The sequence below is a fragment of the Rissa tridactyla genome, chromosome Z, assembly GCF_028500815.1.
Source record: "Rissa tridactyla isolate bRisTri1 chromosome Z, bRisTri1.patW.cur.20221130, whole genome shotgun sequence".
Classification (NCBI taxonomy): domain Eukaryota; kingdom Metazoa; phylum Chordata; class Aves; order Charadriiformes; family Laridae; genus Rissa; species Rissa tridactyla.
In genome coordinates this window covers 34,272,956-34,286,499 of record NC_071497.1, presented here as the reverse complement: position 1 = coordinate 34,286,499, position 13,544 = coordinate 34,272,956, and the positions used below count along the sequence as shown (strand labels likewise).

The following is a 13,544-nucleotide window of genomic DNA, read 5'->3' as shown; positions in this document are numbered from 1 at the left end:
ATCAAACCGAGATTTGATATGACGCTATTTCATTAAACAGAACATTGAAATGAGTTCAAGTTATATTTTGAAAACTCAATAAATTCTCTCCACATCTTCTGCTCGTGTTCTGCTCCCTCTTCATGCTTTTTGCCTAGTGTCCCTCTTCATTCCTTTCAGCATTTTTATTTCGTTCTCATCGACCTCTTTCCATGCAACCGCCCACCAAACATAGTCTGTCCACATTACCAAAGATGACCGTCAAACCCCACATTTACATCTTTGATATATATCAAGTGAATGATACAAAGATCCTGCAGAAAGGAACAAAGGCCCTATCTCTGTGCTGTAAATTACAATACTTTCTGCAGGAATTCCATGTTTTGCCCTTCAGAAGAACCTAGTCTTTTTGAGCTGAAGAGCTGAAAATAATAATTATTTTTTTAAAAGCAGCTAAGCTTAGACTATTCCTGCAAGTATCTTCACTTTAAACTGAAGGTCCAGTCATAGGCATTTCTCTTAGCATTCAACTGAAATGTCATGATCCACCCGTTGCTACTGGCCAAGAATCTGCATTGGAAAGCTTGAATGTGCAGCAGCAAATATGAGGGAGATGTCTAATTGGGTTATCTTCTGGGGTTTCTTTCCCTCAAAAAACCTGGCAACACACCTCGTCTGTGGAATTCAGAAAACATATGGTCCCAGACTTGTGAGCACAACTCTGATGAGTATCCAGATAGTCCACAAATAAAAACCAAAGCTTCAGAGCAGGATGAGCTAGAGCAGATTGCTCAAGAACTGTGTCCAGTCAGGTCCTGAATGTCCCCACAACCATTCTGGGCAACTCATTCCAGTGTGAAACAAGATTTCCTGTATATCAATTTTTGCCCACTGCCTTCTGTCTATTCACTGGACATCACCAAGCAGACCTTAGTGCAATCTTCTTTATTCCCTCCCATCATGTATTTCCTACATCGATAACATCGCTGCTGAGTCTTCTATCCAAGCTGAACAGTCCTAGCACCCTCAGCTTCTCCTTGTATGACAGATGTTCCAATCCATTCATCAACTTGATAGCCGTTCCCTACACTCATTACATTACATCCGTGCCTTTCTTGTACTGGGGAGACCATAATTGGCACAGGACCACAGATGTGGTCTCCAACAGCTAAGGAAAGAGGAAGGATTGACCCGCTGATGAATGACCTCCTAATGCAGGCTTGGATGTTATTGGCCCTCCTTCCACAAGGGTGTATTGCTGGCTGATGTTCAACTTGGTGTCCCCAAGGACCCCTTGCTCTTCTCCAACAAGCTGCCTTCCAGCCAGTCAGTACCTGATCTGCACGGGTGCATGGAATTATTTCCTCCCAGGTATAGGATTTGGCTTTTCCCTTTGCTGACTCTTAAGAGGTTCCTGTCAGCTATTTCTCTAGTCTGTCAAGATGCCTCTGAGTAGCAGCACACCCACTTACTGTATCAACCACTCCTCCCAGTTCTGTACTGTATGCAGACTTGCTGAGGGGGCGCTCTCATCACCCAGGTCACTAATAAAGATGTTAAACAATATCAGTCTGTGTCAAGCCCTGGCATTGATCACTAGTGACTGGCCTCTACATGGACTTTGTGTTGCCAATCACAACCATGTGAGCCCAGCAGCTGTGCCACTTTTCAGTCCACCTCACTGTCCAGTTATCTAGCCTGAGCTGCAACAGGATGGCTGAAGCACCATGAGCACCACAGATGGTGAACTTGGGGCTTCCTCAAGTTTTCTGAAGACCTACTAATTCTTCCCAATCAGACTGTCTGTAGCAGACACCCATGTTGGTCTGTCCACTAATCCTGACCCAGAAGTTCTCAACTGTTTCATCATCCACGCCCAAGCAGAGCTCCATGCACTGCCACTGCTCTCTCACATAAAGCGCAACTCTCCCTCTTCACCTTCCCAACTTACAGTCACAGAACTATAGAAAGGTTCGGGCTGGAAGGGAAGGTACCTTTAAAGATCATCTAGTTCACCCCTGCCAGCATCGGCAGGGACAACTTTCACTAGATCACCACTCGTTACTGGTTTCCACTTGGACATAGAGCCATTGATTATAACTCTTTGGATGTGGCCATCCAGCCAACTTCTTATTCATCCAAGTGTGCATTCATCAAAGACATATCTCTCTAATACAGCAGCAAGAATGTTGTGGGAGGCTGTATCACAGGCCTTAGAGAAGTCTAGGTAGATGACAACCGTAGTTTTTCTCTTGTCCACCGATGCAGTTACTCCATCGTGTAAGACCACTAGATTAGTCAGGCACAATTTGCCCTTGGTGAAGCAATGTTGGCTGTCTCAAATCACCTCCTCATCTTCCATGTGTTTTGCCTTCTCTTCCGGGAGGATCTGTTCCATGACCTTACTCGGCACGGAGGTGAGGCTGACTGGTCAGTATCTCCCAGGGTTCTCCTTTTCACCCTTTTTGAAAATGAGCATCCTTCCTGAAGCTGAATCTGATTACTGAATATAATGACTTCTTTGCAAGATAATCCCTTTCCTACAGGAATCATGACAGATATGCCTATACGTATATGTACCTGTAGTGAGATAGGTGGGATGGTATTTATCTTCACTTAGAAGCCACCCAAAATAAAGGGCCATTCATGCATGCTTTCAAACTACATGCAGCATTAAGCACTGAGTTAGTGACATTTTAGTCTTTCTAGGGCCTGAAGTACCCACATCAATCAAACAACACTAAACAAACTGCACATCTCTTTTTCCTGCCAATCTTAATCATCCTAACCAAAGTGTTAAGCACAGCCTTGCACATCTAGGGTGCTCTAAGAAAAACAAGACCCTGTAAGAAGTTTACAGCAACAGGGAGAATTCACCTTAAGACTCTACAAAAAAAGCTACCATGACTTGGATCTAGTTCCATGTTACTGAAATTTTCCGTTACAGAAAGGAGAGAAGCTCATCATGGATGTTTTGCCCTCAGTCCCTTTCCAGTAGGGTAGAACCTCTAATAGTAGTTTGCATTCACAAGTAGCATCAAAATTTCTCACATTTCCATCCTCAGCAATTTTGATTTAATTTCTCAGATGAAAGCTACAGCTGAAATTAAGCTGTTCCTGGACAAAAATAAAATGAAAGTGAAGATATAAACCAGAAGCTGATAGAAACTTCAGTCTGTTTCACCAGTACTTGCAGAAATACTGTCAGATGGAGCTTTGTGTTGGAATTTTCAGTAACACAGCCATATCCTGAACTCCACCAACACAGCAAGTTTCCTCACTTGACACAAATGGGTTAAGTGAGGAAATCTGTGCAGAAAAAAAAATATCAGAATAGATGGAGCATGGGTCCTGCTATTGGCATGTTGCTACCATAAATGGCATTTGTTTTGTTAGACTCTGAATGGGATTTAATTATGATTAGAAGCCGTGATGTTGAAAGATAATTAATTCTTGACATACAATGATCACCTTGCTAAACTTTACGTTGTTATCCACTTTAATTATTCATAGCTTTAACACAGCTCTGCATTCTCATCCAGTTATTTTAATGATTCAACAGATTATAAATCAAGAGATAAGGACTTCTAGCTTCACAGTCACTTTAAGACAACAATAACTTCTAACATCCATGGTAAAATATTCTCCTTCATCCTCTGACTCAATTTTTTTTCACATAGTTATCATATTAACTTGCTTGCTTATATTGCAGTTTGTATCATGCTTCCTAGCAAAATACTATATATTGCTAGGTTTGGTTTATGTTTTCGACTTGTTTTTTATTCTTTCCTCCAAATACACACACACACATATTTTTAGTAACCAACTTTGCAGTTCTCTAGGTTCTCATTCCAAGCAAATGCATACATAGGAAGGAAATAAAAAGATAACTTACCATAAATTATTTCCCAGCTTTACTTGAAGTATCTTTTTATTTAAACAATAAATGCACTCCATTGTGCTATTCCTCCAAATAGCTCAGAACCAGTGCCCTATGTACGATACCTCACAAATGGCAGATACGAAACCACTGAGATTTAACTACACAGGCAGTTTTACTTCAAACATTATTTCTGCTCTTTTGCCTACTAGGAGTAGTACAGGGTATTAAAAAAACTTTACTCAGAGGCAGTGTGCCAGAGTAGGTTACAGTAAAGACTGAACTCAGTGTTATTCCTCTGACCATTGCTCTCAACTGAATGGCTAATTTGCAGTGCCATGCTATACCCTTGAACCTAAAAGCCCAGACCATGTTATAAACGCTCTCCTTTTGTATATGTAACTTTTTTTTTTCAGGTGATCTACCTTTTTCATACGCAGGTGTATTCTCTTGCAGCAGTGTGCTAAGCTGGAACCCATTCAAGTGCACAAAACGTAGTTGTTCTCTCATTGTCTTGCCTCCCACAACTGGCAATATAAGGTTCCCAACACTGTTTCTTGAAATTGGTAGACCAAGACCTACTGCCAGTGTGCTAGCTAAATCAGTTTGTTGCACAAGTTCAGGTTGGGTTACAGGACCTAGGATCAACAAAAAAAGGGCGAAAAAAAAAAAAAGAGAGGATTTAAGTAACAGGCCCATTGTATTTCTCCAGAGACATCTGGGATCTTGTTAGTTTCAAAATTTTTTTTTAGTGTTAGATCAGCTATTTCAAGTGATATACAGAGAGCTGAGTGATCTTTTTCAGCTGCTGTCCTCTACTGTTGCAAGACCAACATTTATTAAATTCTCAGCAAATATCACTCTTCAACACTAGCAACTACTGTAAACACAACATGAATGTTATACAGTACAAGTAAGAAAAGAGATGGTCCAGGAGATAACCTTAATATCAAGTTGCAGCCTACATCTTAAGAGGGTTCGATAACTTTTGCATTAGAAAGTATAAAAAGACTACAACAGACTAATTTAATGTATGCATGTAGAATGAGAATCTAAAATAATGCTGATAGAACTCTAGAAGCTTCTCGACATAATGACAACAGCTCAAGATTTAATTAATATCAGGTTGCTAGGCAAACAGAATTAGAGCTCAGGTAAAGAATGTTAAGGCTCAAATCCATGGCTCCATGCAGGCAAATCTAGTGATTTTTAAAGGGTTCTGTGCAGGTTCCCATTACCTTACTGCAGTTAGCAGGATTAGCCTTCAGTCCTACAGACACCTACAGGCATGAATGATTTCACTAATGTAAGTAACCTTTTGTTTAAGATTGTCTTGCCAATTGCTTGTGTGCTTTACTAGTTACATAACAGTGTTTTTCTACTATGCTTTTACTTCATTCTCTTTATAACTCTAGGCATTGAGTGTTTTGACCTAAGTACAGTATCAAAAGAATTCTATATAGTCTTTATTATTCTCAAGGCTCCCTTTAAGAGCATTAGAACTTCTCTCATTTTTCATCTAGCTCTGATTAATCCCATACTTGTACAGAATGCCACCTATAATTCCTAAAGCCTCTTTTGCATGAGTGCCTGTATGTCAGCAGTTTTCAGATTTCATCTTTAAAGGCAGGTTAAAGAAAAACCAAAAAAACTTACAAATGCATCTAGCAGTCATGGGTGACATATATCTGTAGAAGGCTACACAAGTAATATTCTGACAGCATACTAAATGCAAAAGCCCACAGGATTACTATTTTGAGGTCTACCAAATTAACCACAGTACATTTTGTTTACAGTAGGATGGATCATAAGGAGCAGTTACTAGAATTCTGATAATGGTACCAATGAGAAACAAGCTACTGGATATTTACATGGGCATCATTAAAAACCACAAACTCAATCCCAAAATAAAGGTAAATAGATATACTCCACTATACTGTAAAAATTGCTCGTTCGGTTAAAACCTAACAGAAAGTAATCTCAATGAACAAGAGATGGCATTTACAGAATCTACACTTCTACACTCATGTGGCCTGGTTGTCAACATATACAGGTGAAATTTACAAAGCAAGAACTTACTTGAGAGCTTTGGTCAGCTCTTGACTTTGTTTTGTTTTTATATCTGAAAAGAGTTCAATGACTCCTCAAGCAATGCTTTCTGTTGCACCTGGATAACAGCTTTATGAATAACAGCCAGATAAATGTACTTCCACTGTGCTGCAGAAACCTCCACTAAGATAAAGAAGGCAGGGTTCTGCAAACAGGCTTTAAAAGCCAGGAAATCAGATGGAAATGAGCAAGAAGCAGAATGAAAGGTGGAGGGAAGTATTATTTTGAAGAAAATATTCACTCCTGGTATAACTACATTTCACCAATTCACTCAGTCAAGGAGTTTACTTAAACAAGACTCTAGAAATTACAGAATCACAGAATGGTAAGGGTTGGAAGGGACCTCTGGAGATCATCTAGTCCAACCCACCTGCCAGAGCAGGTTGCACAGGAACACATCCAGGTGGATTTTGAATGTCTCCAGAGACGGAGACTCCACCACCTCTCTGGGCAACAAACTCTGCCAGAGTTTCAGGTCACACAGAATGGGCCTTGCCACATATCTGTAGAACAAACCAAAGCACTTTTCAGGAAGAATTCTAGAGCTAATATAAACTAGAGATGACAATGTGTTCTAGAAAAGGTCAAGCTTCTTTGATCCTTACCACTTCTTTTTTCAAAAGCGGAGCTGATAAACAGCAGTGGTGTGTGCACTTCTCCTTCTGAAGAACCACCATGACTACCTGTTTCAGACATCCCATGATCCCCACAAACAACTAGCAGATTGGGCAGAGAAGCTTCTTCCTGCAAGTCACAGAAATAAATATAAGTTACTGCACAAACAAGATGCATATATATAATGCTTCACTGCCTTTACCATGTTCATACATGAATATTTCTCAAAATAAATTCCATTTTTTAATTGGCTCACAACACCTGGGGCAGATTACAAGAGATGTCTGCAACTAAGTGTTATGCAATAATATTCATTTTTAACATTTGAAGCACACATACATATCTAAAATATTTATCAGTATGTTAAAAAAAAAACACACAAAAAAGCTGTAAAAAAAACCCCAAACCTCATTTACAGTGTCACAAGAAACTTACTGAAAGATTAAATAAAGGTCATCATACTGTGGGAAGAAAATCAGGAGTCCAGGACCAGTAGCATGAACAAAGAAGTATTCCCCTCCTCCATTTCTTTAGCTTCATTGAGTTAATATAATATAAATGTTAAATTACTAATATTGTAAATATTAGTATAATATAAAAAGATAATCCTATTTCTAGTAGTCTCTAACCTCTCAAGTGTTTTTGGAGTAGAAATCTGACATGACTGATATTAAATTATGTTTATTTTTCTGAGGAAAGAGAAACAGAAGCATAAAATGAGTCCCATTCAACAATTTTGAGCTAACAAATCAAAGACAGCAGAAATAATAAATAATAATAAATATTGTCATTCCCTAACAAAGCAGCTTTGTGCCATCTCTAGTTATTACCAGTACCTGTTGTATCCAAAAGCAAAGTGCTTTTATTATTTCTGTATTCTAAAACTCAGATAAAGGCTTGCATATAGTTGGCAAAAGCAAAACATACTAACAAACTGCAGCAAAACCACTGCAACGTTCATGAGATTCTAACTTCCACAAGCATGATTTAACCTCTTTTCATACAATAGTATCCATTTGTCTAAAAATACTACTGAAATTTTATGAGCAGCTATTCTCAATTGCAATTGCCAAAAACAAACAAGAGAAAAGCTTTAGGCCACCCGGAATTAGGACATGGTAGTTCAACATCCAGACTATTTAGATAAGTGACATTCTATATTTCCAAATCTAAAAACAGATTCAGATTTGGTAATTTATGTGCTACATTTAGATTAAGAAAAATGCTGTTTACAACCACCATTTCCATTTTAGTGTTTTCAATATCTAAGAATTTGGTATGCCTTCACAACTGTAGAAATCAGAGTCACTAGCTCTACAAGCCCATTATTCTTTCTGCTGAATCTCATTACCAGGAAGCACACCAACCATCATTTTAATTCATGAGTGATAAGAGAATTTTGGCATGCATTCCTCTCCTCTTCCCACACATCAAGGGGGAATTATTTCCCGCAGCTGTTCAGAAGAGACTGTTAGCAGACATTACTAAGGTCAGCCAGTAAATCCTTAAAAATGTTGCACTGTACTGCTAACTGGGAAATGGCCAGAGAAGGAAAAGAACAGAAGAATATTCACTTTGGTCTAGGAAAAAATAAGTTACCACCCGCAAACAAGCAAGCATTTTAAAGTTAGTCCACAACTAACAGACATCGACCCAAGAAGGAGCTATATTACCTTTGAAAGAAGAGAAATATGAATCTTCTTCAGAATGTTATCCATTTCACGAAGTTTTGGTCCCACTAATGGGCTGTTTGGCCCAGTTACATGTCCAATATGGTCCAGTCCCAGGTAATGTAGTATTAGGAGATCCCAGTCTTCTCTCTTCAACACTCTATCCAAATGCCTGGTAACATTATCATCAACCTCAGAAATTAAAGGAAAACAATAAAAAGGTAAAAATAATTTCCCTCTTGTAAAAGCATCAAAAAATTAGATTGCATCACCCATTAAAATTCTGTAGAAGCTGATGAGAATTACAGTCTCTCACAATTTTAACAAGAAAAAGAAAAAAATCAGATTGATTAGTTCAATGCCAGGCAGTCAAAAAATTTTGTCTTACAAAACAGATTCTTCACCCTATTTCAGTCTTTCCTGATTACAAGGCATCACATTACATACAAACAGAGAAAATGGGTTGCCATGCTTCCACAGATACTTTGAAAAACTGTTTCGAGAAATTTTCAGTCACTTTCATCCTTCACACTCCTGATTTATCATTTCACAAGAAGCAGGTACTGGGAAAAGCTTCTCTTTGGTGCTTGGAAGCACAGCAGAAAAAAACCACTCCTGCTCTTTCAACTCAATTTTTGCTACTGTGCAAACACAAGAAGATTATTCCTGCTGTGAGAAAAAGAACTGACAACATAGCAAGTAAGAAAAATTATTTGAAAAGTGCTATTTTGGGCCTAACTCACATGTTCTCCTGCTTAGGTTGACAATATATTTTCAGTTGCATATATTTCTCCCTTGATATTAAAAACCCTTAAAAATTTCACATGCAACACTGCTTTGTTGACTCTGGATATAACTATCTAAAAAACTATTAAAAGCTTTCTGTTCAATGGACTATATTCAAAAAGCATAAAGACTGCATAAAGAGCTTGAGAGACACATAATTGCAGATCCGGCAGCATGTTTGGATTTTTCCACTCCATGTTGAAGCTTCTGCATGACATCTTAAGAGTAACCAATTAAAAGTGCCTTCCAATTCACAGGTTAGACCTATCTAACTTTCTTATAACACGATAATAAAATCCTTAAGTCAGTAGTAGCAGGTCAATGGCCTAAAGTTTTGCAAATCATAAGAATTCAAAATATAAATTAAAATTGCTGAACCATTTACTCTTTAAGTATGCCCAGAATAAGAATTTTCACAATTTATTAACTTTCTATGCTCCCTCTTTGATAACATACTGAAACACTACTCATATTGCAACTACAAAATTATTACAACACTAAAGAAAGTATGCCTCTAAGAGACCAAGATTATATATTAATAGGCCTTTTAAAGATGGCACATACGAATATCATTATGATAGCAAAGTGGAAACATGGATAGGAGAATTTTTAAACACAGCAAGTGGTCTAACTCCCTACCACAACAATACTTCTAGGAAAGTTATACAGTAACACACTGTTTGTTACTATATCATCCAAACAATTCCCACAGCATACGCATGACGGACTGAAATGCTTAGCTCCACATTGCCAATACTGAAAACATACATAAATCCAATTTCTATTTAATTGACAGGTTTGTGTTTCAGAACCACTACACGTCTGTACTCACATTATTTAACTTGGGATTATGCAAAGCCTCTCACCTCTGTAAAGTCCGAAACAAAAAAGGATGTTGTTCCATCATATTCCACAAAATGCTTTGGAAACAATTTAACCCAAGTATCATCACCATAAAATATTATTCTCTTCCCAGCTGTTTTTGCCTGCCATATCAGATTGTCATCCAACAGAGCTGGAGAATTGAGGTTCACAATAACATCAATGAAACCAGGTATGCTACCTGTCATCAAAGCCTATATAAAAGAAAAAAAATAGAAGAGACATACTGATAAAAACTAAAAAGTTTACAGTACTCAGAAGACAGTATTAGTGTAAGAGGAAGCAATGAAGCAGAGGGCAGAGAAATTATAGTTTCAATAAAGAAACATAATAAATTAAAAGAACACATGAGCTGCCATGCCGCATCACATCACCTGCCAGAACACAGTGCTAGCTGATATCAGAGATAATAACTGCTTTAAAGAAAGATATAAATAATATTTTATTAATTAGTGAACAGTAAAACGATTTTATATGCCAGTTAAAATTCATTAAATCAACAAAAAGATAGTTTAGAAGGCCTAAGTAAACTGACTTAAAACAGTAGTAACAATGGTAGCACATTCAAAATAGTAATTAATAATCTTCTGGAAAATGCAATGAAGTCCACCCATCAAGAGTTAGCAGACTATAACCCTCTTGCTCTCTCGCTGGCCTTCTAGCTGACCTACCATAGCTCACTCCCTCAGCTTCTTCAACATAAGAAATGTCACTCAGATCCATTACTGAGAAGCCTGGATGACCAAGTATTTTGAAGACACAGGCACAATTCATCGTTTAGTTACCTGGAACTTGGCACAATTTATTTTTTTTTAAGCTCTGCAAAAACACCCCTATGACAAAACAAATTTACACTAAACTGGATTTCCTATTAGAAGTTACAAGAACACAGAGAAATACCAACAAAAAATCTTGTTGGATAGAAGGCAACTGGAAAATTTGAGGCCTTCCCATGATTACAAATGAAAAGATTATGCTAATCATTTAAGGCTGTACTAGGGCCTTAACTGCCCTCAACTGATTCTCACAGACCTTCCCACCACAGAGCTACCAAATAAAGGAACAAAGCAAGGCAAAGGGACTTAAGTAGAAGCTGACACCTCTTCCTCTTACTCAGCCTCTTTTGTTCGATCCCTGACCTGACCTTTCCTACAGGAAGCACCTCTGAGCCATGGCAAATCAGGACTCTACCACATGCACTGCTACAGAAAAAGAGACTTTGAGCCACATATCGCAATAACACAAACCTGCCCTTTATGCCAACTCTGAGCACATGAAACAAAACAGCCTTCAAAATTTTCTCAAATGAAACAACCCTAAGTGGAAAAAGAAACCACTTACTTTAATTCGAGGCATAGTCACAGTGGGTGGCTTTGCTTCAGCAATGAAGCTGTAGGATGTCCCTTTTTCAACAACTTGTGTAGTATACGGCATAAACTGTTTACCTTTTGATCCAAACACAAAGTCATCTCTCAAAGCATCTATCAGCACAATTACAACCTTTTTGAAAAGTGGTGGCGGAATTTTGGTCCAGTTAGAAACCATTCCTAAACAATAAAAAAGGGTATATAAAAGTCATCAACAAATTTTAACAATAACTAGACAGAAGTTAAAGGATAACTTCACCACAGAAACGAGTGCTTCCAACTTCTTTATTAACTTTACATTCCGTAGCAAAAAATTGCAAACAATAGCACACATGAGAAGTAACCAGAGGAAGCTGAGTTTTCAGGCCATCCAGCACAGGAATGACAAAACAAGAACAAAAAAATCCAATACAGCACCCAGGAAGGAAAACAAAACACGAATGGAATACACGATGTGAAATTAGGAGAAATAAGGAAAAGCTATGAAATGGAGAATGTTCAAATGAATAAGAACCTTCTGCTACTTCTCTCTCAGGTTAATTTAGTAAAGCTGAACTACGTATATCCAACAGAGAGCTTTTGTTAGAAAAAAGATGCAGCCCATTCACCTGTGCTAAGACCTATTCTCAAGCAATGCTTTTCAATCGAATCCCACCATAAGGGAACAGGAAAATTAAAAGGAAACAGGTAGTTTCACTGAAATTTAAAGGGAAAAGATTTGTGCACACTTGTGCCCTTCAAGGTAAAAATCTCTATGCCAGGATAGTTGGGTTATAGCAGCTGCAGGGCCAAAATCCAATTCCAGAATCCCCTGAACATTCTGTGTGGGCCGGCACAGCAAACTGCTGCTGTGCACCAGCTAGCAGGCCTTCAAGCCCCCCTTGCTCTTGTATGGACTCAAGGCAGGCTGCAGCAACTCTTCATTTGCATTGAGCTTGGTCCACACAGTGACATTTAGCTTTTACAGCGGCAGCTTTTGGCCCAACCTCTACAGGAAGGTTTCCCGCATCTCTACCAGGAAAAAACACAGAAGGATAAAATGGAAGCAGAATGGATCCTACACACAGACCTCTACTCAAACAATATTGTGGTAAATCAACTTGTCATTACATGCATTATGTGAAGTTAGGGTTTTTACACTCCTTTAGAGTAAAACATGTTTCTGAATAAGTGGCTGATGACTTGGAAAGGTCACAGATAATGTTGTGTCTAACAAGAGAAGCTCAAAAAGCAACCTCAGAAACTGTATTTTTGAGTACATAGATAAGCATCAATATATTGACACATACAAACTCGTTACTGCTAGTGATTTTTCCAGATAATGAAACTGGGGAGGGGGACACAGCAGGGGGAAGAAGGAAATCTCAACAACAAAATGTTAACTGCCAGCAGCCTTGATTAAAATCATAGAACAGCTTAGGTTGGAAGGGACCTTAAAGAATACCTAGTTCCAATCCCCCTGCCATAGGCAGGGACACCTCCCACTAGACCAGGATGCTCAAAGCCCCATCCAGCCTGGCCTTGAACACTTCCAGGGATGGGGCCTCTACAACTTTCCTGAGCAACCTGTTCCAGTGTCTCACCACCTTCACAGTAAAGAATTTCTTCCTAATATCTAATCTAAATCTAGCTTCTTCCTTACCCCTCGTCCTATCACTACATGCCTTTGTAAAAATCACCTCTCCAGCTTTCTTGTAGGTCCCCTTCAGATACTGGAAAGCTGCTATAAAGTCTCCGTGGCACCTCCTTTTCTCCGGGCTGTACAACCCCAACTCTCTCAGCTGTCTTCACAGGAGAGGTGCTCCAGTCCTCGGATCATCTTCACTGCCCCTGTCTGGACTTGCCCCAACAGGTCCATGTCCTTCTTTTGTTTGGGGGCTCCAGAGCTGGACACAGTACTCGAGGTGGGGTCTCATGAGAGCAGAATAACCTCCCTTGACCTGCTGGCCACACTTTTGAAGCAGCCCAGGATACGGTTGGCTTTCTGGTCTGTGAGTACACATTGCCAGCTCATGTTGAGCTTCTCATCCACCAACAGCCCCAAGTCCCTCTCCTCAGGGCTGCTCTCATATGTTATCTCAAATGATAACGTCTCTCCAGGATTTAAATTATCAGCTTCGCAGGCATACTTTGCTCTCAATGAAAAACAAGAAAGCACAACTGGACGTACTGTATTGTTAGTTAAATCCTTCTCATAATCTATTCCTATCCATTTGTTTGGGCAAACAAAACTTGCTGGACACCAAAAATGTTCAG

The 13,544-nt window shown here is 38.9% G+C and overlaps 1 protein-coding gene across 2 annotated transcripts in view; it reads right to left on the bottom strand.

Moving 5' to 3' along the window:
- The window catches only part of PIGG (phosphatidylinositol glycan anchor biosynthesis class G), a 91,600-nt gene that overhangs the window by 75,660 nt on the left and 2,396 nt on the right, over positions 1-13,544 (bottom strand). For both annotated transcript variants that reach the window (XM_054186509.1, XM_054186508.1), the window contains exons 2-6: positions 11,263-11,468; positions 9,906-10,115; positions 8,257-8,445; positions 6,574-6,712; positions 4,285-4,497 (exon numbers count right to left, since the gene is read on the bottom strand). In XM_054186509.1, coding sequence (XP_054042484.1) covers positions 4,285-4,497; positions 6,574-6,712; positions 8,257-8,445; positions 9,906-10,115; positions 11,263-11,468 — 957 coding nt within the window. The remainder of the gene's footprint in view (positions 1-4,284; positions 4,498-6,573; positions 6,713-8,256; positions 8,446-9,905; positions 10,116-11,262; positions 11,469-13,544) is intronic.